At 37.1% G+C, this 26,328-nt stretch overlaps 1 protein-coding gene across 1 annotated transcript in view; it reads right to left on the reverse strand.

Moving 5' to 3' along the window:
• The window catches only part of HERC1 (HECT and RLD domain containing E3 ubiquitin protein ligase family member 1), an 88,362-nt gene that overhangs the window by 998 nt on the left and 61,036 nt on the right, over positions 1-26,328 (reverse strand). The window contains exons 46-77 of the mRNA XM_065733531.1: positions 26,146-26,198; positions 24,894-25,094; positions 24,192-24,366; positions 23,232-23,502; positions 22,366-22,579; positions 21,353-21,558; positions 20,666-20,793; positions 19,721-19,848; positions 18,266-18,457; positions 16,877-17,007; positions 15,786-15,985; positions 15,184-15,298; positions 14,516-14,662; positions 13,920-14,021; positions 12,594-12,767; positions 11,985-12,278; positions 11,128-11,193; positions 10,897-11,022; positions 10,020-10,158; positions 9,402-9,583; positions 8,457-8,612; positions 7,846-7,968; positions 7,088-7,190; positions 6,286-6,455; positions 4,822-4,960; positions 4,461-4,630; positions 3,940-4,109; positions 3,598-3,763; positions 2,908-2,984; positions 2,225-2,477; positions 1,872-2,024; positions 581-886 (exon numbers count right to left, since the gene is read on the reverse strand). Coding sequence (XP_065589603.1) covers positions 581-886; positions 1,872-2,024; positions 2,225-2,477; positions 2,908-2,984; positions 3,598-3,763; positions 3,940-4,109; positions 4,461-4,630; positions 4,822-4,960; positions 6,286-6,455; positions 7,088-7,190; positions 7,846-7,968; positions 8,457-8,612; positions 9,402-9,583; positions 10,020-10,158; positions 10,897-11,022; positions 11,128-11,193; positions 11,985-12,278; positions 12,594-12,767; positions 13,920-14,021; positions 14,516-14,662; positions 15,184-15,298; positions 15,786-15,985; positions 16,877-17,007; positions 18,266-18,457; positions 19,721-19,848; positions 20,666-20,793; positions 21,353-21,558; positions 22,366-22,579; positions 23,232-23,502; positions 24,192-24,366; positions 24,894-25,094; positions 26,146-26,198 — 5,230 coding nt within the window. The remainder of the gene's footprint in view (positions 1-580; positions 887-1,871; positions 2,025-2,224; positions 2,478-2,907; positions 2,985-3,597; positions 3,764-3,939; positions 4,110-4,460; positions 4,631-4,821; positions 4,961-6,285; positions 6,456-7,087; positions 7,191-7,845; positions 7,969-8,456; positions 8,613-9,401; positions 9,584-10,019; positions 10,159-10,896; positions 11,023-11,127; positions 11,194-11,984; positions 12,279-12,593; positions 12,768-13,919; positions 14,022-14,515; positions 14,663-15,183; positions 15,299-15,785; positions 15,986-16,876; positions 17,008-18,265; positions 18,458-19,720; positions 19,849-20,665; positions 20,794-21,352; positions 21,559-22,365; positions 22,580-23,231; positions 23,503-24,191; positions 24,367-24,893; positions 25,095-26,145; positions 26,199-26,328) is intronic.

The following is a 26,328-nucleotide window of genomic DNA, read 5'->3' on the forward strand; positions in this document are numbered from 1 at the left end:
TCTTAGTGTGAGCTGATGTGAAAGACACCTAACCAAACATGACAGTCAAACCACTGCTATCTTTGCCCCAGTATTTGTTTCTTACAGTCAGAGAATGTGCTTTCACTGCCCACGTCAGTGACACAACGCAAAACGTAGGCATCCTGCACAGGATGTTCTTTACAGATACATTCTGTAAAACTCTGACTTCGGAGTTTGTTAACAATCACGTGACAAACTTAAGGGAGTGAAAATTATCAAATGAAAAAAGGAAAAAGAACAGAAAACGATTGTGGAAAGTTATAACAGAAGACAAGCTCATCCAAGAGCTTGTCTTGACCTCCAGTTACAGAATTACAGTAAACGCACCAAATGAATTAATATCCAACTCATGCAGCATTCCAGCTCCTCCACGACTAAAATCCTCGGTTTTACTACCTCAGGGAGTATCCTACCCCATCCTTTCTCTATAAATGTACAAGTATGGAAACCTGGCTCCTATTGCCAAGGGACAGATTAAGCTAGATAGGAAAACGAATATGGATAATAATAAATACAGATAATAATAAATATTAAAAAACAAAACAAAACAGCATCTTACCCTATCAACCTTCATTATTTGGAATCGCTGAGAGATGTCAGCTGTGTTGGCTGGCAATCGAGATCTTCCTGACACAAACCTCATGAAAAGGACTCTCTCCTCATTGGAAAATTCTTCAAGGGTATGCCAGAACCACTGCACGAGCTGATGCTGTTCATCAACTTCTCTGTATCGCACAACTTTCTTCAGAACTTCTACTGATATTTCTGGCATTCCACAGACCATTTGCTCCAACTGCTTAGCAGTCAGAAGAGACAACAAGGGAACTGGGACAATCCAAGACATTCCTTCTCTTACAGCAGCCACCTATTGCCCAGAAAAGGAGAAGCACTGGAAATGCAGTTGTCTTACCTCTATCACTTACTGTACCATACAAATAAATGCAGAGGCAACGCATCTGCTGAGGAACAGGGTAAAAGGAGAGAGCATCTGCCAAATACATATGCATCCCCTTTAAGGACTACATCCTCTCTCAAAATTCTGAAGAATATTAAAGGTATAATACTAAGATTATTTTTAATAGTAATGCACATGGAGAAAGATACTGACGCAATATAGAAGAAGTTAAAGTGCAACTTATCAGCACAAATGATAACGGTAAACCAAAGTGGTGAAGTTGTAATACATCTGAGCTGGAACGAAGCGTGTTTTTTTTCTAGAAGACATGATCTGGTTAACCTTGTTGAGAAAGTTATCCTCCTAATGCAGGTAACAATAATCTGCATGCATCTATACACTGAGAAAAAGGAAAAGAAGTTTCTTAACAAGTAATCAGCATATTTCATGCTTTTACAAGCTTCACTATACAAGTGACAAAATACGTAGAACTATGAAAATAGATCATTAATACTTCTCAGAACATTTAATGTTGCATTTTTAGTTTCACTGCTAAAGTAGAAGAGAAATAGTTTCAAGAACCAACGTTTGTTCATAGTATTTAGTTCAGCTGCACTGTGTTACTATGATGTCTAATAACACTGCACAGTACAATTGCAAGGAGCTTCCCAAGAGGGGATGACTGCTGCAATGGCACTGATCCAGCTCTCAAAAAAGTGGTTCTCATTTTCAGTGCTCTTTTGTCAAACATGCACTTGCTAAGGAAAGCAGGACTGGCCTAAAACAAGCAAACAAAACAGAAAAGTTTGTGGGGGGAAAAACAATCCTTGGGGACCCACCCAAGATGGGGTGGTCCAAGCTTTTCTTATTCGCTGGAATAAGAAATGGAAACTTCAAGAAATAAAAATGCTGTTCATGTTAACAACAGCAGGGAGGGTCACGATATGATTCTTACCTGACGGTCCATTTCATGAAGTCTGTACTCAATTGCCCTCTCCACATATTCTTTCCTGTTTGAAAAGGTAAGTGGGATGCTGTTCCCTCCGGGGATTATGGGAACCATTTTGCCATCAGCACTTTGGCCAACAAAAGAATCTAAAGGAATCATCTGTTATGAAAAACAAAAAAATTGTTCAGCTCAAGTCACTCAAGTGATCTATGTTTAATATTTTATTATTATAGTCATCTAGGACTATATTCAGATCACGAATGATTCCCAATGCACATTAAGTCCTTGTTATCCCAATAAAACAAATAGCAGTGTTAAGGTCAATCCTTAACTCAAAAGCTCCAACTTTCGTAACTTACCTCATGGAAATTTTCTTCAGTAATCCCACTGTCTTCAATGTGAAGAATGCTGTTGAGGGTCTGCACATAGAGCAGATCTACCTCCTCCAAATCCTCCAAGATGAGTGGGATACAACAAAGTTGCTTCCAGACCATTGGAGCCAAATGAAGATCTAATGGCTTTTTTGTACGGATAGCTACACCCATGAGAATGCCCAAAAATTTAAACTGCATCAGATGTTCATCTAAACATGCTGAAGGGTTAAAGAGAAACCTGAAAGAAAAGACACTGAAGGTCATACTATAATTTCTATGCTGCTTCATTAGAAGCAAAAGACCAGGTATTTCTAAGCACAGCACAGTAACTGCCAACACAATTATTAGCAAGGCGTGTCCAGGTAAGAAGATGATCTTAAACAGCTGAAATAAGGGACACCAAGATGGGCAGAATTAATCCCTGCAACAAATGCTGACATTCAGGACACTATGCTCAATTCCGGAATCCAACGTTTGTGTTAAAATCATACCCTCTCCTTCATGTCAAAGTAACATCACAACCTGGAGAAAAAAAATATATACCGGGGGGAATCATGACGTCTCATCATTTGGTGAAAAAGAAAATAAATAACAAAACTAAAATATTTAACAGAAGTTAATCTTCACCTACAAACGTTTGCAGTAAAAAGCAATCGTAGATAACTTACCTATCCCTATTGTAGCCTACTTCAGCTGTGGCATTTGGGGAAGGAATAAGCAGGTCTACTACACCAGTTTCAAGTTCCTTAAAAACCAACAAGAGAAACAACAACAAAAATTCTTAGACGTGGGAACAACAAACATGGACCAGATCTTTATTAGTCCTGCTAGTCTGAAGTCCTCAGTTTCCAGACGAGCCCAAAAAGACAGCTATACTGCCAACAGCAAAAATACCTGGGTTCAAGTTAAGGCAAAATGCCTAAATTCTGCTAGTGAAGTCCCTTCTAGCACTGAACCTGAGAAGTGACATTTATTTTCATATATGTAAGAAGATAGGTGATTCTGTGAACACCTGTCAGAGGTGCTTCAGTATTTTACGGATGGAATCTTAGGGGAAATACTGACAGGGGAAAACGGGCTGCAAAAAGTGCCTGTAAGGTGTAGAGGCTATCACAGAACTTCAAGGAGATCTACTGTAACACTGAGTCATAGTGTGGCTTTTTTTTTTTTATCATCTCCTTGATACAGGCTAAAGGTTTTTTTCCTCTGAGGCATCCCTAAGTAGACAGCTCTAGTACTGTGCCTTAGGATTAAAGGACAAGAAGAATTTGCTATGCTGCATGAAGGAAAGTTGAGAAATACCATCAGACAAAACAAAAAACTCTACCAGGCACTTGGAACTGACAGACTTTTCATACCTGACACATTTCAGTAATAGTGTCATCAAACACTCCCCCTGCATCATCAGCCCCTTCTCCAACCAGTTTCACTTTCCAGGCACGAGAAGGCAGGCGAAGGTCTGATGCGTTCAGCTTTACCACTTGCCTTGCAATCTGAACAAAAATGGGTTTGCATTTCCGACCCCTTTAGAAGAAAAGACACAACCATACAACGTAATCCATAAAAGTGTAGAGGTTACTGGAGTCATTTGCTCATAAATGCAGATGTATGAGGAGAATTTGATACGCTAGAAGTTACGGGAAAAATAAGAACAGTATTTGTTTGGTATCGAATACAATGCCTATGAAAACAATACTGACCTGGTTGATATCCTTTTTACAGTAATCTGAGGACCATAATTTTTCCCCTGAACCATGGTCTTTCCTATAGAGCGTACCATAGGGAGCGTGTACACTCGTGGTGCTAGCAAGGGTCTCAGCTGCCCCTGAACTATACCCCATGTTCCAGCATTGTAATGAGATGTACTGTTCTGTAATAAAGCAGTATGAAAATAAACATTAATAAAGATGATTAATTCTCTTATTCACAGAAATAAACCTTCATAATTAATCACTAGCACTTCAATATTTCACAAAGGTCAGCACTTCTTTTTTACAGCTTTGAGGACTAATTTTTGAAAACTACTGGCATGTTAATATTAACATAACTGAAAATATAAAATGGTACTTTGACATGGCTTAATCCAAACTTGTATATTTTATTCATTTATTAGGAAAAAAAACAAAAACCAAAAAAACTTTACAGACTCTACTAATGAAGCTAGCTAGGCACGTGGCACAGCCCAACAGAGCTAAAATATATTTTTCAAATGGAATTTTACCTGGTTATTGGGACTGAGGTTAAGTAATCTCCATGAAGAGTACATGAGGTCAGAGAAATGGTACAGCAGTCTAAGCCTTGCTCTTACTGTATGAATGCTGACTTCTTTCAGTGCCCCATACTGTGGTGGGATGGCATCAGGTAAGCCAAGCTGTAAAGGCACTGATACACCTACCACACAAGACAGAAAATGTTATTTCATAAAGGACAGCAAAAGCGAGAGACTAAGGTACTTTGAAAACCTGAATGGATGTAAACCAGAACAAATTTGTGCCAAACATTCCAAGGTTCTTGTTATGCTCATCTCTCAAGAAACACAAAGACCAATTAAAACGAGCACACAAACCATCTCAGCTCCTTACCTGGAGCTCTGGGTGGAACTGGGGGTGCTGTCCAGGCAGCACTGTGGCAACGTCCTGCTGAAATCTGCCGAATATTCTTTCCTTGTAGGACTGTTATTAGGGTTGGTTCTCTGACATGATTAGTATGGCCAAGTCCAAGCTGACAGATTATAACAGTTGCAAGACACGCATAAGAATCAACAACAAATGTGATAATGCTTCTAGAACACTCTCAAGCAAAGATTCAGTACAAATGGTAAAACTATCTATATCATATACTGGCTTAAAAACATTTGCCGTGTAGATCTTTTATTATGCTTGCATTTACCTTTTATTTTGGATAGGATATTACATCCATGCTTAATGAAAGCAGCAAATCTAGGTGGCAAAGAGACTTGAGAACAGCTAGAGATCTTTTGCACAATCTTTTCTACCCTGAGAAATTAACCTAGGCTGCCAAGTCATCTATACTGTACAATCCTGCCCATACAGAGTCAACACAGCTCGTGTCTCTTCTATGCAATTTAAATATCACCCTGGCTCTAGCAGGCACATTCCTGCAAAAGCAATCAGTGTGAAAAGAAATTTTAATGAAATTCTCATTTTTTCCCCAATAGTTTTGAGTTTCATGTTGTAGAAGTGTAACTTTGTACTTTAAGAGTATAAAAAATTTCTACAACATATAAAGCAAATTTCTTACACTGCAAGTGAAAATATACAGAATAAGCTTTCCGAATCAAGTTTCTGTACTTCTTTTTAACACTAAGATTTTCTCTTCCAGAAACATAACAAAAGCATGATGGCAAAAACGGACAAAGGTTCCTTTCAGAAATTATTCTAAACAACTTGCTTAAATATCATTCTCACAAACTCAGCCTTGAACTTCTGCAGCACTAACTTTGCCTGAAACATCAAGACTCAAAACATCAAGAGACTCGGTCTTACACTTGCAGCACACAGAACTCAAGATCTGAAATCCTTTCAAAAATTTGAGTTCTACACTGGGTGTGGGAAGAGAATGGACTTTTAAGTGCAGTGAAAAGTCAGTGTCTCAAAGAAAGAAAGTATTTACTGTTTTCTTCTGACTTGGAAAAATGACTATATAAAATTAATATTTTCTTTATGAAAAGTAGCTAAAAAGCTCGTACATCTGATTACCACACACCATAATTTTTTTTAGTATTTGAAAACATTGATTCTAGGTCACAAATCAGTAAAGTTCTGTCCAGTTCTTTGTTCTTGTTCTTTCACAAAACATTCTGAGAAGCACACATTTAGACAACGTTCTCAGTGCTTTCCCAAACTGCTGCTATTAAGAGCATAGAAAATTAAAAAAAAAAAAATAAAACAAACCTAAAACATTATTTTGGCTGAGAGGAAGGAAAAGAACAAAAATAAAAGCATGATTTTCCACTAGAAGATATATATACGAACCACAGCTATGAAGTATAATCAGGTTAGAAATAAACAAGAAACAGTGCCTACCTGTCCTTCAGAGTTGCTGCCCCAAGCATACACATCCCCTGTAGATGATAAAGCTAGTGTATGCTCTGCTCCTACAGCTATGTCTTCAATGAAGACACCTGACAGTACTGGGACTTGTTGGGGTCTGTTGTGATTTCGAGCTCGGCCTTCTGGCAGACCAATGAGGCGATCTGAAATTGCAAGGAAACGTCTATGTGCATAAAGGTCACCAGAAGTTAATTTTACTTGAAGACAGAAGTCAGGGAGGTCCAAAAAGCAGCTTGCAGTACTCTTAGAACTGGGATGTAAGTGCAGTTTGTTATGGAGAAATCTAGTATTGCTGAAGCTATTTGCACTTCAAAACTTAAACAAGATCTATTAAAACTAGATATTTAGATATAAACACAGTTTTTGACACATGTGAATTAACTGACTCAGAAAGAGAAAACCTGTTTAATTCAGTGATGCTGGCAATTTACCTGTCCAGATTTTTAACAACTTGTGCAGGTATAGGCTCTAGTAGGCAAAGTGAAAGTTCAAGTAACTCAGTGGTTTTAGACATATGAAATTCAATGAAATTTTACAGAAACACTTGTCGAAAACTAAATTAGACACTCTTCAAAAACCAAATTGTGAGGCTAATGTGAGACTGAACTACATACAGGCCTAAAAAAACAGATCTGTGGCTATGTTAACACTGCACTGTTGACGTTCCCAAATTCACATAGGGTCACTCTTACCAATATGTGTTAATGTCCTTCATTTTCATTTTCAATACACAAAAACAAGTATTTGCAAAGGTACAAATGTTAGATTAACCTACCTTGTCCAAAAGTATATACATGACCATCTTTTGTCAATGCAACAGAAAACTGTGTTCCACAGGCAACTTTTTTTATGCCAATTCCACAGAGAATATCCACTTTCTAAGGGGGCAAATAAGAGGATAAATAGCTATGGCATTATGAAAATATAAAAAAGAAAATAAACATGAACTTCATCTGTAACTTCCGTTTCTAAAAAGAATTTTTACAATTCCCTCAATGTAATACGTAATTTGTAGCATTACTCAAATTAAGCCCTGTAAATTGATACAAAAACTGAGACTGACACTCTTTTCTCTGTTTCCTTAACAGAATGAAATCTTATTCTATGCCCAATGATTCAAAATACCTTTTATTTACTAGGGATTCATGAGAGGTGGCATGGGAGGAAGTGGATGAGTATGTAAACAAGCTTACCCAAAAATACCAAAACAAAGAACTTCCTTTAATCTAACCCTAAGATTTTCACTGTTTTTATTATCACTGAAGTAAGGTTGAGTATGATTCACATGAAATTATTTGAAGTGTCATGCTTAGTATAACATACTATATAGTAACTTATGGTAGATTGAATAGAATAGATTGAATAATTGGAATAGAATAGAATAATTGAATAATTTATGGTAGATTGTATTAGAATAATACAGCATATAGAATTAGCCTTTCAGATTCTGAAAAATACACTCTGAATGCTGCGTAATACATTTAGCAACAGCAACAACTTATGCAAAGAATACTTTTCCCTATGAATTCTAACCTGTGGTGAAGATTTTGCAGTGGAATTTCCCAAGCCAAGTTTACCATAATCTCCATCTCCAAAAGCCCAAACCATTGAGCCATCAGCTGACACAGCTACAGTATGATTGAGTCCACAGGCCACCTGGTTCAGAGAAATATGTTATTACAACAGTTTTTGTCACTACTAGCTTAAACTACTCAAATATCTTATAGAAAAGGAAAACTGTGTTAAAAATATATATATTATCCCTTTAAGGACACTGAATATTCTGCTTCTTACAGCATTTTGAAGACAACAGTGGTTTTTTGCACATTCGTTTTTTAGGTATTTGTTCCTGCTCCTAGAACCAAATAGTTTTCAGCTAAGCATGCTCACTGCCTTAGAATATAAAATGCATCATAAACTCATACTTAATGCCTAAATATTGAAATGTTAGGATGTTAAAAAGAAAAAAAAAAGCAGTTTTGCAGAAAGAGACTCGAAAATTTGGAAAGAAATCAGAAAAAAATACTCTTCTTCAAATTCTGCCATCACAATCAAAATGCAGTCAAAACATAAACAGAACTTTGAAAAATGTTGAAAATATCAGCTTTAAATGAAGATACACTGACAGTTTTAGATAAACATGCCTGTCCAATCTGGTAACCCTCCAGCGCTGTCACTCTTTCTGGAAGTTTCTTATTAGAAGTATTTCCAAGACCTAATCGACCATAATCACCATTTCCAAACGTAAAAAGTTTGCCATCTGCTGTCACCACAGCAGAGTGTTTGAAGCCACATGACATCTGGAAATAAAACCAACATAATTTTTACATGCGTTTTGTATTTTAGGAGTAAACTATTACACACCTAACTATGCAATCACTTTTTCATCTTAAATACATTATAAAGTCATGGAGGACAGGTACTATAGCATGAATTACTTTAACAATCTACCTCTTCTTTATCCTCACAGTAATGTTAGGAGAAGATCAGGAAGAATGAGTGCATGCTTGTGTGGACAGAGGCCTTTGGGCATTTTTATTTATTATTCTTTCTTTTTCCTTCAAAAACAAATAATGTTTTCTGGAAGCAGGTTGCTTGCCAAATGCAAGTTCTATTAAGCAGCATGAAAGAATGCTGGTTTTGATACAGAAACCTTCAGTCAAAGCCAGGTATCCTTTTCTGCACTGCTATGAAGCACGCTCAGTACACGGAAGGAAGATAGGGTAATCTGTTTCAAAGAACAATGCTATCTGACAAAGATGGAGGGACAGTTCTGAATTGTGCCCATATTTTGACAGTCCTCAGATCGTTCCCTTTTCACAGGCTCTTTCAAGTGTCAAATAACATCACTCCAGCAGTGAACCCTGCGATAATAAATATTTTCTACTGGGAATTATCAACTTGTTTCATAACACTCAGGGAGAAGTCAAAAGCTGCCTGTTTTCATTCAGTGCATGAATTCCACCTGGCAAGACTGACTGTGGCTCTGGAACATCTATGACTGAATGTACCATTTACGTGAAGCAAGTATTCTTAAGCACTAAGTTACTGTATCTACAGTTTGTAAGAAGAAAAACATGGTGTGGAACCTGCACCACTTCTTCTCCTTGCAGAGCCTCAATCTGTCTAGGTCTGCGCTGTCTGTCACTGTTCCCATGTCCCAGTTTGCCATAATCTCCATCTCCCCAGCTGAAGACTTCCCCACTTTCAGTTAAAGCCATGGAATGTCCATCAGATCCACAAGAGGTCACCAGCTGCGTTACAACAAAGCCTGTTTAAGAAAAATGAGAAAACAGTAAATAAAAAACAAACTATTGATATGCCTTTATCCAAGTGCCTCAGGGTAGTAAATTAAGTCTGGGAAAAGGCATGAACCAGGAATACACTTCTGTTATTATAGTAATTTCCTTATATTATTACTTTGAAGAAACTCTGCTTCTTCTCACATACAACCTACACTTCTGATCTGCTGTTACAATCTTAAGCAAATGTTTTTCCTCAGAGCTGTCTCCAAATGGTGGAATTTTAAGATGTTACTAATTACATAATAAGGAGAAATAACCATCTAGTTTATTTGTTCAATTTTCAATTAACAATTACAATATGTTAATGCCAAACTGTGGAAAAAGTATCAACAGAAATAATTACATTAACTATCGAAACGATGTCCACTATCAATCAGTTTAATCTTTTCAGAACAGTTTTACCTTGCAGTGCTGAAATGACTGTTAACACATGAAGATCATCCGAATTTCCTTGTCCCAGTCGCCCATAGCTCCCTTCTCCACAAGCCAAAACTGTGCCATTGGCTTGAATGACAAAAGTACAATTCTGACCACAAACAACCTAGTGAGAAAAATATACAGGAGTTTGTATGGTCTTTATTGTTTTAGATGCAGTAATCTGCATTATAATTACAGTGTACCATTTTATTTTTTCAACCATTACTTTCCTTTGTGATTCTATCAAGATCAAAGACTCCTTAGTCACAGTGTAAATATTTTCCTGACAACCCTATTAACATAAAGCATCATTTACAGCATGTTTAATGGACTTTAACCACCTCATTAGATCACAACACACATTAGATTAGACCTGAGGAAACATTTTTTCTCAGAAAGAGTGTTCAGGCACTGGAATGGCCTGCCTAGGGAGGTGGGTGAGGCACCATCCCTAGCACTGTTCAATAAGTGTTTAGATGAGGTGCTAAGGGATTTGATTTAGTAGTTCAGTGGGTAGGGATGGTGATAGGAGGATGGTTGGACTAGATGATCTTGTAGGTCCTTTCCAACCTTATGAACCTATGAAACTTGCTACTGGTTTCAACAAACCTTCTCCCAGTGAGAGAAAATATAATACACTCCTACCTGAGACTTTAGTTTTGATGTTTCTATCCTGAATGTCAATTTTATCTCAGAAAACAAAACAAATTATTAACTATGATAGAAAATACATGTTTTGAGTGTACTTAACAGTAAACTCAAACAATAAATAGAAGACATTCAGAGAGAGATTCTGACATTCAAACAATGCATAGTATAAATCAACAAAAACAAAAACATGTGACTGTCTTTAGGTGATCACCTGTTGAGCCTGAGAGAATGAAGGTGCTGCCACTGGTACCATGACATTTCTACCAGCTTCTGCTAATTGTCCGTGTCTTCCTGCTCCCCACAGATACACATCACATTTGCCTCCTAAGTGCCAATCCTGCGGTGTAGCAGGAAAGAATGCTTTAGAAAAAGAGTACTTTAAAAAGCTTGCTATACTAAGTAAATAAATAAATGAAATAAATATAATTTCCATTTTACTAACCTCTGGCTTTGATGTTGCCCAGGACATTATCTGTTCATCCATACCATTGATCCATTTACTGTTATCCTACACAGCAAAAAGTGTGGTTACCACATTCAGTTCAAAAGATGCACATTATTTTGCTGCTAAGTAATACCTATTCCCTCATTAACTAAGAACAATATAGACATTCAAAGTACTCCAGAAAAATACAAAGATAAGAGTGGATGTGTGCAAACTCAAATAGTTGATTTTCATCCACAGACAAAGCCTGCTTCCTCACTGCACCTACCAACGACACTGTTATTCATCACAGGCAAAGTATAAACAAAAGCAAATAAAATCAATTTTAAAGCTTTCTATTTATTGATAATAATTTATTGATCCAACATGATGACATATCAGCCAAAATAAAAGGTCATGAAGGCAATTAACATTAGTAAAGTAATTTTGTGTAGGAATGTGCCAAAAATTTACTTCAAAATTAGTGCAGTAGAGCTCTACATTTCTCGCTTCTGGAACTTAAGAAAATTACTGTGTTCTTTTTTTCCAGTATGCAACTGATTGGCACTTTACAGCAGTCTGTACTAGATAACTAAAAAATGAACTTACATTTATTGCTGGGACTTAAGTATAGAAATACATATGCCTACATAAACATACATTATAGAAATTTCCAGTTCAGAGATGCTGAACACGTCAGACCACATGCATAACACAAACATACTTCCTCCTTGAGGCCAGGCTGGACAAGGTCCTGGGCAGCGTGATTTAGTTAGTGGCAACCCCACCCATGACAGGGGGTTGGAACTGGATGATCTTTAAGGTCCCTCCCAAGCCAAGCCACTGTATAATTTTATGAATATAGCACATTTTACCATTAGGAGAGTAAGTTCATCCTCTGGAACAGGCTCCAGGTCTGGAACAGTAAAAGATTCTGGGAACTGTGCTCCCTTTGCCAAGGCTTCAGCAGCTTTTATGGTGGTTGAGAAACACTCCAGCCAGGCCCATTCTGTGGGACTCCAGGTTGAAGGATCAGGGAGGCAGTTCTGGTGATGAGGTGGTACTGGGGGATTACACAACAGCTGATCTAAGTGGAGGCCCACAGCGAGCGATGCCAAGCACTGCATATAAGGACTGTGAACAAGCTGGTCTCCACAAACAACATGAGGCTAAAGGTGAGGGGAAGGGGAAAGAAAAATGTTAGGAATATAAATTAATCAATCTGCAAGTAGGATTTCTACAAAGCCAGTCCTATAGACAAATACTTTCTTCCATACTTAATTAAAAGTTTTTCTAAAATTTTAATTATTCTCAAGAGATTGCTAATTCTCTAAGAGACTGCTAGTTTTGAGAATATTGAAAGACAATTGCAGACAAGATGCAGGAAATTCTTGGGGGGGTCTCAGTCCTGAAAGACTGCAACCAGATCACTGCAACAGTGATCCCAAGGGACAGGAATTTTAAGTCTTCTCATTAGCTCTTACCTTTTCGTAAGCATACTGTTCCTGAAGCATTATTGGCAAACGTTCCAAGAAAGCTCGCATGCAAGGAGCCATGTTTAATCCTAGAACTCCTTGCTGTTTCAGTGCAGTCCTACATGTTGCAAGGATGTGATTGGAAGATATCCACTCTGATGTACAGTTCACTACCAATACATCCTGTTGAACAGCAGACACAAGACATGTTAAAAATAAAAAAAATATGAATTAGGATTATTCAGATGCACTGATTTACCACCAACTATCTTGTTTTCTGTTCACTTTGGAAACTATCTGTACTGTCTCTGTTGATTAAGAGGTTGCTGAAAAACACTACAGAGTACCTCTTTCCATACTGTCACTTCTTCATCTGTTACTGTCAAGTTCTCAAGGCAGAATTATGATTACATATAGATATTCCATATACATTATGGAAGAATGAAAACGGACATCAACAAGCAGAGTTAACTTTTGTGCACAGCATAAACATAGTTAAGGGCTTGTTTTGTAACATGATCTTCAACATCAGAGTTAAATTCAGGAAAGATTTTCAAAGAATTTCAAAATACTTAGAACCAAATACAGCTCAGCTCTACTAACAGGAGTCATAACTTGTGCTACATTCATCCTTATTCACATAAAAAGTTGTCTTCTGCAACAACCAGCTGCTGTTTATTTTTTGTTTTTTAATCACTTGAGGAAGTGGGGGACTCATGCAGGCTTGTAAGTATAGCCATATAGCCACCTATCAAACTTCTGCTCAGATACCAGCAGTTCTGGACAAAGTAAACACTGAAATAACATTTGCTGCTCCTTAAAAAAATTCTGGTGTTGATGCTGGTTTGGATTAAATTATATTAGAGGTGTCTTATTTGTTGGGGAAAAAAAAATCTTCATGCTGCATAAATAAAAAGTCTATATCCTGTGTCTGTGGCCCATTTACAGTTGCAGCCAGTAAACAGAAATGCAGATGTAGCCAGTGTGTAGAATTCTTTGTAACCACCAATTCACAAGGATTCCCTCCTCCTTCACCACCCAGAATTTAACATAAGACATTAAAAAACAAATTAAAAAAGAATCTTTATAGGCTCAATTAGTAATTGGGAGTCAAAACAATGTACTGTGAAAATATAACAGTTGTATAGACTCAGTTATTCAAACTACTTTGTAAACAAATAAGCTTATATAATACAAGCTGATAAATAGAGATAGGCCCTGTCTCCATAGTTCCTCCCCCCTCCCCCACAAAAAAAGACAAATGGAATTGTCTTTTTATTAGATAATTCTTAACTGTGCAAGCAACTGTAGGATTACTTTAACACACAGCATCACCTTTGATCTGTTACAGCACGCAGCTACGCCAACTTCAGGTATCCATACAGCAGTCTGAATGGCTCCAGAACCTATCACAACACTCTGTAGTACAGAACCATCCTGAGGAAAGAAGTGTTCTGTATCAGCGTGTGTATACAGCTTTATTCTTCTATTTAAATACAAAGCACATTCCTAACGGATTACATTCTCCAAGCAGTTCAATAATTTCTTAAAAACTGAAACGTCTATGATAAAAGCAAAAGTCTATCTAGCACTTCCTTTGTACTATGGAGATAATATAAGAAATTATTCAGAATTGCTCAATACAAAGCACTTGGAAAAGTTCTTGTATAGCAAACCAGTGTTGCTCCCACCTCTAAAATGAGTGGCTGCTTCTGCAAAGCCTAACTACTAATATGACTAAGACTAAAAAGTGAATAAATCACAGAACCATGATCTATATAATACTTAACAACTAAGTGAAATGAGAATTTCAACTTTATTGAGCATAACATTTTTTTTCATGTTTGTAACACCCTGGAAAAAAAATGAAAAGTCTGATGCCTCAACCATTGGAGACAGCTACATAAAAATGCAATCCGAGATGACCTTACCCGCAAAGACCAAATATTCATGAGACCACCAAGTCCACCAGACACTAATGCCAGTCCATCAGGACTGAACGCTACAGTCCGAACAGGGGTAATGTGTCCTCTCAGTTGAAATACACACGTGGCTTCCACTGCTTTTCTGTATCCATCCTGAAAATTATATCATAGTTACAGAACACTGTGAACTTCATACAGAAAAATTAAGCTTCTATATTCTGTAAAACATACTGAACATTTGCAGAGACACACTAATTTCCATAAGACAATTAAAAAAATCCAAAATAATTGTCACATTATCATCTTTTCTCCACGTACAAAATGCCACCAACATTAAAAACTGTATTACAATCTGATGTAACACAGGTAAAACTTATGCTGACAATTTTATATAGATACAATTTTAATATCTTACCGAATTTTACTATAGATTTACCAGCTTAGAAAAAAACAGTTCAGAATATAATAGTTCAAAGTAAAATTCACTCCAACCTGTGATTTTTCAGTTTCTGTTCTGAAAACGCCTACGCACTTACAAATGCAACACAAATGCTTCTTTTTAGCAAATATCTTCTCTCAGGAAATTTGAGGTTTGAGTAACTTGTCCACATTGCCTCCTCCCCAATTTCAGAACCAGCAAAGAATTTCTTACATGCTATGTCTACTCCTCCTACCTGGGCACTTGTTTCTTGGTCCCACCATCCTTCTGAGTATGCTGAGCTGGTCTGCAGTGTGACTGCTACGTCCTGGGGAACAGTCCAGACACACACCAAACCATTGTGGCATCCTCTAAAATAAGTCAGGGTAAATCAGAAAAACAAAATAAAGGTATGAATACAAAATACTAACTGACTGAATGTCCCAAAAATATCAGACATTGCTACTTCCCTAGGAAACTACTGATCAGTTCATCTAAGTAGAAAGGCAGGTAACCAATGCTTAAATGCATTCCTCTTGTTCCATTCCCTGTCCTCCCACTCCTCACCCCACACCTTTTCAGTTTTCATATCATCATATTCTCATATAAAAGAAGTATTTTCAGGAAAACTTCAAGCACAGGTCTGCCATGTACAGGTCTTACAGCATAGAGAGAACAGCTGATAACATGACAAGAGCCATGCTTTTCATTTTCATTCCGGTGCGTTAAGAGTTCTCATGAAAACTGGTTTACTCAGTAAATGATACTTGAAAAAAACACAAAACTTTACTTTGCTCTTGTCATTAATGATCGAGAAAAAAATACAGTAAAGCTACAACAAACAAAAACACGACATACGTAGCTAGCAAAAGCTGTAACTTGGGACCTTTCCCTGGAAGAGCACACCATGCAATGCCATTCACAAAAGATGGATGGGGCAGTGAATGCAGACGTCTCCAAGACCCTCCCATGTATGCCCAGAGTTTCACCACTTCTTCTTTGGCACACGTCAGGAGAATCTTACCAGTTGGATCCCACTTCATACTAACAATTGTATCCTATTAATTAAATAAAAAATAAGAGTTGGTATGAAGAAACACAGAGTGACTAGAGACAATTCAATTGCTAGAGGTAATGTAACATTCCATTATCGATAACAAAGAGCATTCTATTCTCAAATCAATTTTACCAAGTAGAAATAATGACTCGCAAATATGAACTCATGATATCCTCAGATCTCTTGGTTTTCTTTCTGTTGAATAATTGCAGAATTTCCTTAGTGGTACTGACTTCATAGACCTATTAGGTAAAGGCCCAGATGAGGCTAACTGATATAGCACAGAAGGACAGGCCATAGTGGAATAGTGAAGTATAGTTTTATTATCACAGAATGCCCACTTCTGTGACCACAATGCTTCAAATACCAAGACCAATTCATGGAAGCACTCAAGATACTTCCATTAAACTTCCACTTTGGGAATTCTCTTACCCTAACAACTCATCAGTCAAATCAGTAGTGACTTTTTATTACAGACACTAAAGCAAAGGATCAAAACCTTTGTGGCTGCATATTCAGAAAAAGATTTTTGCTTTGCATGGTAATTTAAGCTTTACAAAAACACATGAAACAACACAATTATTAGAAGTGTTAGAGTAATAGGAGTGCTGTTAACAAATCAAGTCTTCTTAAACCCAAATACACCTTTAATACCCTTCCACTGCTGTATCTACACATTTTGTGACCTCTAATAACAAAAAGATTATAATTCTTACTCCTTGTATTAACTTTTAAATTCAGTGGACTGTTTCCTAAAACTCTATTGTGTTCAGCATATCAGAAATAGACAATCTGCACTCGACTTTATAAACAGCTTTCAAATACAGAACATAGCTTAAACAGATCCTTACCTGCAGAAGTTACAGATAAATTTTAAAATGACTAACTCTACCTTGTGCGCATCAACTAGAACGATTTCTCCTTTTTCAAGTGGTTCCTTTGTTCCTATTAGCAACTTCCCATCTGAATAGCCAACTGCAAATGGTTTATCTTCACTGAACCAGGCAAGGCATGTGACAGAAACTGTGACAGACAACACGAAACTTAATTAAACCAAACTGAACATCACTCCTGCCAGAAGTTTTTGACAGTGTGACTGCATAAAATATGAACTGTGTAGTAACTTCCCCCTCAACTTGAATTACTTGACATTTTTTTTTGTCTGAAAATTTTCTTCAACTTGTATAGTAAATAGAAAAGTGAATGCCACTGTAATCACAGCCACTGAGATCATTCTGTAATTTTTTTTTTTGCATTCTTCTTCGTTATATTACTTGGATATATACACTCTTGACATGGGGAGAAGAACTGCACTGGGCTGCTTCTACAAAAATCACTGAAAGCAACTTCAGCCTTTGTTAGCATGTTGTGCCTCCATTGATTCTTCCCCAAAAATTGCAGATTTCTAGAAGAAGCCACAGTCTTTGTGGAAAACCACACAAGGCTACCTAAGATGTGCTATCTGATGTCCTCTGCAACCAGAACTATAAGCAACAATGGCTGTAATTATGGAATTCAGATGATATTGTCTACAAACTATCTGCAAACAAAGGAATCACTGCAAAAATATATGTCCCCTTTTAATTCTTTTAAGCCATACAGCCAATGTAGCGAGATTAATGCAAATATTATAACCCCTACTAACCATCCCATACACGAGGGTGCTCCAAAAGTAATGCCTCCTATCTCATGTTGGCCTATGACATCAGATGTAAATGTTGGGAGGCATGGCAGTAGGGGGTGAGGCTTCTTGCCAGTACCCCATTACATTCTGTGACCGTGTGACAGATGGCAGCAGAGAGGCAGTCTCTGTCTGGAAAGTCTCCATCCGGAAAAAATGATGTCCATGGACACTCACTGATGCTTGCTCAATGTTTACAGAGACCCACCAGTGCATGTCAGCACAGTGGGGTGGTGAGTCTCAGCAGTAGCAATAGTGGGTCACCTCCACCTGTGCAGTTCTGTTTGGTTTTGTTTGTTTTTTTTTTACAATTGCAGCATGCAGGCTTTTGCTCACTGCTGCTGAAAATGCACAGCTAACAGTGGTGACCACACTGAAAATATGTTGAAAAAGAGTGTTCTCAAGCTGACAAGTTGCTCTATCAAACAGTGTTATGGTATTATTTCTATCTACTGTAGTTTCCATGGGAATAAATAGAAGGCATCACTTTCAGAGTAACCTGTGTATATCGCTTTTTCTTTATAGTGGCAAGGAATCTCAAGATTTGACTAGAGCACTACTAATTTTCATCTCTACTTAAATACTGATACAGTCACCTACCATCCTTTCTGTAGCAGTGTTCCAGTTCTATCCGATGCATGGTTGAAATATCCACAACTTCAATGAGTCCAAGTGATCCATCCATACGACCAATTAACAATAATTCTCCCTTCCATGCTGCAGCAGGCCCTTCTTCTGGCCAAGCTAATGCAGATACCCAGTGAGGCTGAAGATCTAACAATCCTTTTCCTCCTAGGAGCCCCCCCAAAATAGTTAAATAATTAAAAATAATTTTGAAATATTTAAAGTATTAAATTTAATTATTTAAAATTATGTCATCTTCATAAAGAAAACAGTACAATAGAAACACCTTCCACAGGAAATTACAGGAAGACTCTATAGTCTAGAGCTAGCACATACTAAAGTTCACTTAAGTTATGAGACTATAAAGCAGTGGACCATTAACCTACACAAAACGTAGCTAACAGATCTCAATGTTCAGACAAGTTGAACAGTTTTATTACAGGAGAAAGCTAAGTTCTTCAGTTCTCAGATCACTCAATCTTCTTGCAGACTGTCTATTAACATGGACAGTTTAATCACTGATTTTCTTAAGTTCAAAACTAGAGAAAGATGTTTCATGGATTACAAGTGACAAAACAACTAGCAATTTTCCCAAAGTTTTAGAATTATGGTGGATTAGTTTAAAACAGCACAAATGTCAGGACAGATGTTAGAAAACCGTTTAAAGACACTTGCAAACTGAATCAACAAATTAAGAAGGGCCCTTCTGGATCAGGATCAGACCTCCCTAACACAATGCAATTTCTCTAACACATCCTAAACGTATTTCTTTTCCAGTTGTCACTCCTCTTTAGAAACTATTTGATATCACAAACATTTGAATGCCAGAATCTTTCTTGCAGTTATATTCATGGCCTGTTTATTTCCATTTCTTCTTGTGTCAATAATATCCATTTGTTCACACAGCTGCTTTTGCTCCATGGGTTTCTCCTAGAGCTTACCTTCCTAATGCATCAATTTATAATCTTATTCCTCCCAGACTCTTGTTCAACTAAATAAACCAGTCTCACACACTTTAGTCTCAAAAGGTCTTCCATCTCACTGAACACTACCATCAACCATGCCTGAATCTGTTTCAGTCAATTTTGGCATTCTCCCTTCCTTTTGAAGAAGTTAAGTCTTGTGGACTGAGGAAATACCCTATTTGCAAACAAAAATCACAAGAAGCAATCAAGTCTTAAACCTAAACAAGAATTTGTACATGGTACTCAGTTTTCTAACCATTTAATTTTAAGGCACGCATCAATTTGTGGTTAGTGCCTTTATCTAATTAAAAAGATTGACAAGGTAATGGCAGATACTGAACTGGATAGAAAATTCAAATATTAAACTGGAGAGAAAATTCAAATACTTAGGTAAACAAACATTCAGTAACTTAGCAGCTTTATTTAGAAATGCATTTTTCTATGTTCACAGGTAGTCAGAGCATACCATTGACTTGCCATATGTTCACCATCTTTTCTGTAGCTCCAGCCAGATACTTGCCACTGATGCTCCAACAGATAAGAGACAAACTAAGGTCACTGGGTGACCCCAGACTTTCTTCAGAATCACCCTCTCTGTAACAGTACAAAATAACATACTTAAAGGGCATTTCCTTTAGGCAGACAGGAAAACAGAGAATTCATGAAATATTCAAATTAAAATCCAAAGTCTTTCTGCCATTGCTATAGGTTTACACAATAAATGTATTCTTTTCTGCTCATAGCCCTACATTCGATTTAAAGCAACACCAAATTACAAAATGCGCAGCATCAAACAAATTGCTAAGAAATCACTGTGACACCACCTTCTAGTTCTCTACTGTGTCTTTATTCCCCTGAGTTAACTCACATAAGCAATACTATGGAATCAGATTTTTTCCTTCCTTCCTTTTTGGACACATCGAAATTACAGGAAGTGCTTCCCAGACAACCTCATGAAGGAGCAGCAGGAACTCTAAGTTCCTGAAGCCCAGAAACCACAAATTCCTATTTTTTCCCCCCACACTTGGCTGAAATCACTACATTCATAATTATCATGTTATATAAACTTTTCAGCAGAATCCTCTAAATGAATATTTCATCTTTTTTTCCCTCTCATGTATGTATTACTCCTTCAGAGTAATTATTTTAATAATTTTGCCTAATAATGAATGATTAAGAATATTTTTAACAGTTCTAATGTAACCTCCTTATCCTGACTCTGATGAGCATGATATTCACGTTCTGTTTTCAGTTTTCTCTTACACTGCCTGCCATAAATGCAGAACCAATCCCAGGAAAAAAAAATATAGATGAAAGAACGCCTGTACAGAAAAAATTGCAGGATCGGCTCTTTTCATTACCTTGAACAATTGCAACTTAAATATCTGACACTTATAAAGAACTGACTTACAATTTGTTGAGCACACACGTTTGTTGCAATGAGTACTGCTTCTTGGTAACATTCCACACTCTTATGGTGCCATCATTTCCACTTGTTGCCAGAAGCCCCTTTTTATTGCACCAAACACATGTCATGACCTACAAACATTAAAGGAGATCAAGGCAAAATTGGAATTTAAATCCGAAGCTCAGGTTACTTTGTTCTCCAATAACAATGCAAGCTTAAATCACCAGAATGGAGCGTAGCCTACATTACTGAAATACACAATATGCTCTTCCATGTTTACAATAGTGTACAGTGTTAAGTATTTTTTGAGGATGCTGCACTTCATTCAGACCCATGCTCCACGGGGCCACTACTGCACAGAGTACCAGAAAAGGATGTTACTGACTATAACAGAAAAAATACTACAAATTAAGTCCTAGTCCAAGAAAAGACTGATGATTTCACTGACTTAATGCACTGTGAGAAGAGTTTCACATCTCCTTTTTTAGAAGAATCCTCAAAGAAGGTATGCACTTCTCTGTATCAGAGATACCTTCCAGCAACAGTGCATTTTAGCACCAAAACATAACGTTTTGTGGGAAACATCTCAGTCATTTGTAAAGCAATCATTTTTTATATTTTTCCTTCTGTATTCTACAGTAGAAAGGAGAGCATTAAAATTCATGCCATTTTGGGAGAAATCATGCTTACCTGTTTCTGGTGAGCTTCCAGTTTTATGAAGGAACACTTTCGTAAGTCTCCCCCCATATCAGCGAGGGTCTGAGGAATAGTTTGATTATCTCGATCGTGAGCTGCAAGAGTTCGCACCAGCTGCTGGGCAGCCCACTGCCTATGTTGTGAAGATAACCTTGAAGAAAGGCAGCAGGCTGCTAGTGCATTAGCCAGCTCCAGAGGGCCTACAGCAGAAGGATCATAGGAAGGATGGGCATACAAATGGGCAATTAAACCTGCTTAAACAAAACAATGAGATGATGCCTAGATGAGTACCAAACAGAAGTACACAATGAACACAGCATTAGCCATAATTTCCAGAAAAAAAAAAGGAAAAGATTAACAACGTTTTTAACAACATTCTTAAAAAATGCTTAACTACTAGGAAAAAAACCTCTTCTGATACCAAGAGAAAACAGCCCCCTTTAAAATTTTACAAAAATAACCAAAACACCTTAACAAGAGAATTATGAATATTCTTATTCTTACCACATAGAAAACGGTTATTCAAAGAGCAAGTGCTGTCTAAAGAGCAAAATGCCTCCTCTGAGATAAGCTGCCCTAAGGATGCCCTTCCCTCCCCTGAACAGTTTGGTGTGGAAGCACAGCAGTAGCATCTTGGTTCCCTGACCTCTGAACAGCACAGTTAACAGAATTTTGTGCACCAGAGACAGAAGTACTCAGGTATCAGGAATCAACTGCTATTCCCCTTAATTTCATTATGGGGCCCAACTGGGGCTGAACACCACGCCTGTATGGCTTTGAATACACACAAATGTTTAGATTTCTTTTAAAGTGAGACAAGATGTAGTTATGTAATAAATCCATATTTATAAGTAATTCATGTCCTATACTATAACACTTCATAAATTAAGGGTTTTTTTTGAGAGCAAATTTATGTACAGATTATTCTAGCATCTTTCCTTAAATAGAAATGAAAGATTGAAGATTTTATAATTAAGTGATTAAAATAAATAAAAGCCTTCTCATACCTTTCTTTTCAAATTCTGCTTTATCGTAATTTGGCCTCAGTTTGGCCCCTTTGTCTGCCAGCAGTGCTACAAGTGCCTGAGTAACCACAAAATTTGGAGAAGTTACGAGTTTGTTTTCTTCAGCAATTCCTCTTAAAAAGCTTGGCAAAAATTTTCGTTGAATTGGATCATCAACAGTTGTCAAGTTTACACCGGTTGCTGCAGAAATCAAATTCTAAAAATAAAGAATTAAATAAAATAAATAACTAGAACAAAAAATAACAATTTAGAAGAACAATTTTATTTGAAGAAAAAAAATATCAGAGTTTAAAGCCTGACAATTTTTTTGGGAGAAATTCTTAGCTCCCAAACAATGTTGTTTTAACAGGCAAACATGACAACATGGAATTTGAGTCTTCTGCCCTGAGGACTGAATATCTGGTCTTAGTAGAACCAGCCACTCAGATCCAGAGATCAATCAATTAATCAATACACAGGCTCAAGTAACCACATATATCAGCAAAAACTAAAGAGCTTCTAGGAGAACTTTTAATGAACTGTTTGCACCTGGGTGTAGGATGAAAAGCAGCAATCAAGTTCAGTATTCCATCCAAAAACTTGTATTAATCCATGATTATATTTCAAACTCAGAAGAACAAAATAATTAATTACTTTGATTGCATGTAAGTGTCTTCATATATATGAAACATCACTGCATTTCCACAGCTGTACATCATCTCTAAATACAGTCTATGTTCCACAACTGACTCAGTTAAAGAGTCAGAGAGGGCAGTCTCACAGTTCAGAAGAAAAAAGCACAACTTATGAACAAGGACAAAAGGGATCGCTTAACCTCATGTAGTAGTAGTTCAATATGCATAACATACCTGTGTACATAACTGCACCAGAAGTTTAGCAGCACTAGGAGTGTTTGATGCCAAACAGCCCACTGCCGTACTCAGGTAGGCAAGACATGATATAGGCTTGCTTGTTTTGCTGTGAATTCCTCTAGATCGCTCTGCTGAAGTTGACACAGTGCATGGACTTGTGGAGAGTCCTGCTCTCCCTGCTGCAGCGAGGCACATTAAACGAACCAAAGTTCTGATATCTGTTAATCCCAAGGATTCAAGACCAGCTGCCAGGCTACAACTGGAACCACTGTCAAAAATGAACAGAAATGCTCTTGGTTTTGCTAGTATATTAATAAATAAAAGTGGACAAAACTATTCCCAAATCATTAGTGAAATCTGCCTGCTTGGTTAGCAGAGTAGTATTACCATTCAGGAGAAAGGAGAAGAGACAGAAACAAAGCTGTATCCCCCTCCACTCCATTTAAGTTGAGGGCACAGATTAAAAAAATAAAATTAAATTAAAGCCTTGTCCTAGCAAAAATACCTAAGTTTAGCTGGAATTGCTCAGAAACAACAGGTACAGATAATTCATGTTTAGAATTATGCAATGGCAATATGCATGTCAGATTTATGTGACTCCTTCACATCCTCATATTCCATCAAATCCTGCACTATGTCCTCTTTCTTGCAACGTTTACCTTTTATTTCTAATTCTTGTATTTAACAAAAGCCAACTGGCAAGTAGAGAATCATTACGTTTCAAGTGGCTGATGCTACTGGAGTCTGTTCTCCGTATAAGACACAGAAGGCTCTTTCAAAAAGTTTGAAGACAGGGTGCAAAGGAACAAAATCAACAGAATTTTCTCTTAATAATATGAATTAAGTACATAAAATGAGCATCACTTCCCCAGATAAACTGTAAAAGTGCATCTACAGCAAGCATTGCTACATAACCAGACTCAAATGAAAAACAGCGTTGCTAAGAATGCCACAAACCTGACAGACAAAAGCGAGAGTGCTCTCATAACCATAGTTCTTGCAAGGAGGACTTGTGCAGCAGCTGTCACTCTTCTCAAGGCCATAACACGGTCATGTGGATTTACCAGGGCAGCTGCTTGCTCTCCTAAGGTTATCCTGCCAGAAGAGCTTTTTTCTATAGAGCCATGACAACCTTGGAAATAACAATTTGTGTTAGTGTTAGAAGAACAGAACAACATACCATAATAAGCACAGATGCAGATCCAGCATAGGTTTCTTTAAAAAAAGCTTCAGTTTTCAGCATATCAGAAATATAGAAAGTGATAATGACTGAGTGGAAAATACACTTCTACAATAATATGTAATTATTTCTTATTTCCAAAGGTAGGTAAGTAACCATTTGACATTACTGACATTAATGCTAACTCCTCTACTTCCTTTGCACATTTCAAGGAGTCTACAAAGTTAAATATAGATCCTGAACTTCAGTATGATGATCACTAAATTAAATCCATGAATCTGAGTTGTGGATGTTTGTAACATCCAAACACACTACTGGCATTCACTGTAAAACTTCGGTCACGGTTTCATTAGTAAACCAAAGCTTCAAGTCCGTCAACAAAAATATCACGTGCACCTCACCACCTTTTATAATAAAATTTACAGTCTGTCCCAAAGGGGACGTATCTGTTTTGTAAATTAAATGTGTATCAAATTCACCTATTTGCATCAACGTTTCTTCCATGCTGTTGGTGGCTGTCACCATTGCAACGGATGCACCTAGAGGGTCACTGTCAGGGAACTGCACAGGTTCAGGTACAATTCGTCGATCATTTAACCCAAGAGGTCCAGCCAGTAATTCAAACTCTTCTTCTCCAGTCAGCTTTTCATCTTCATCTACATCTAACATATCCCAGTCTTCTAGAATTGGAGAAATACAATGACATATAGCTACAAAATCTGAAAGTAGTAAATAATGTTAGCGCATTTTAAAAGATCAACATGAGGTATAAAATACCAATTGCAATCCACAACTTAGTAGCCTTGACTCTCATCTTCAAAGCAAATTAGAAAAACAAAATCCCCGTTGTGTCCCTCTTCACTAAATCTAGCCTTTATTTCTGCCACACAGAAATTTCATAGAAGATTTCTCTAAGGCATCAATCTATCTGTCTTTTGAAACGCAGAAACAAGAGGTTACTGCATCTAACAAAAAGACAATTCTAAAACCTGGAAGACATTAAGAAGTGTGGACATACAGTAAATGCTTTAAATCAAAACAGCAGACAGATATTCCAAAGAACCAAATAGTAAAGATAGATATCTCAAAAGCTTTTATCTAATGGAAACAAAGAAACAAACAAATAATAAAACAAAAAACAACAAATATCAAAACAAAGAAAACAAAACAAAACCAACAAAAGTTGCCCCTTAAGTTCAGGAACACTCATTTACATTTAAATCTACAAATGTGGCAACTCATATAACTGTGATCATACAAGCTACAAAAGGCCCAGATTCACACTATGACCTGAGAAATATTTTGTACAGTCATTAGAAATAATCAGTTCAGGTGTGACAGACACTGTTGAGTCACTCCCAGCTAATAACAAAGTAGAAGGAAGAGCAAGCCTAAGGCCAAAATTTCCAGAGTCTAACTTATGCTAATTAACCTCTCCTAAAAAGGCAGCTGAAGAATGCATTTGAATGTTAGACTTCATATGTAGATCTGGATATAATATCAACCTACAACACCTCATTCACCAGACTTAACTACAAGCCAGCAGATGAAATCCAAGGGAATTATGTCACTGACTTATTTCCACCTGAAATTAAAAACAACAATGAAAGTGCTAAATCTAGTCTGAAGATGTCTTCAAGTAGAGTTTCACTACATGTTTATTTACAACTGCGGAGAAAGAAAAGTACACTTTAGAAGTATTCAGTACCTTCAAGAATTGGAAAAACCTACCTTCATAGACACTGTCTTGTTTACCTATTAAATCAGGAGCCTGGCCTTTGTACCTGTATGAAAAAAAGAACGAAGAAAACAACTAAATGGCTTCAATCATTTATACATACGCATACCAGTTTTAAACTTGGTTTACTCTAAGGTTACTTTACTGTTATGTCAGTATATATATGACTTCTGGAA

This window comes from Cyrtonyx montezumae, unplaced genomic scaffold, assembly GCF_038088225.1.
Source record: "Cyrtonyx montezumae isolate F1298 unplaced genomic scaffold, pur_monq_1.0 scaffold_17, whole genome shotgun sequence".
Taxonomy (NCBI): domain Eukaryota; kingdom Metazoa; phylum Chordata; class Aves; order Galliformes; family Odontophoridae; genus Cyrtonyx; species Cyrtonyx montezumae.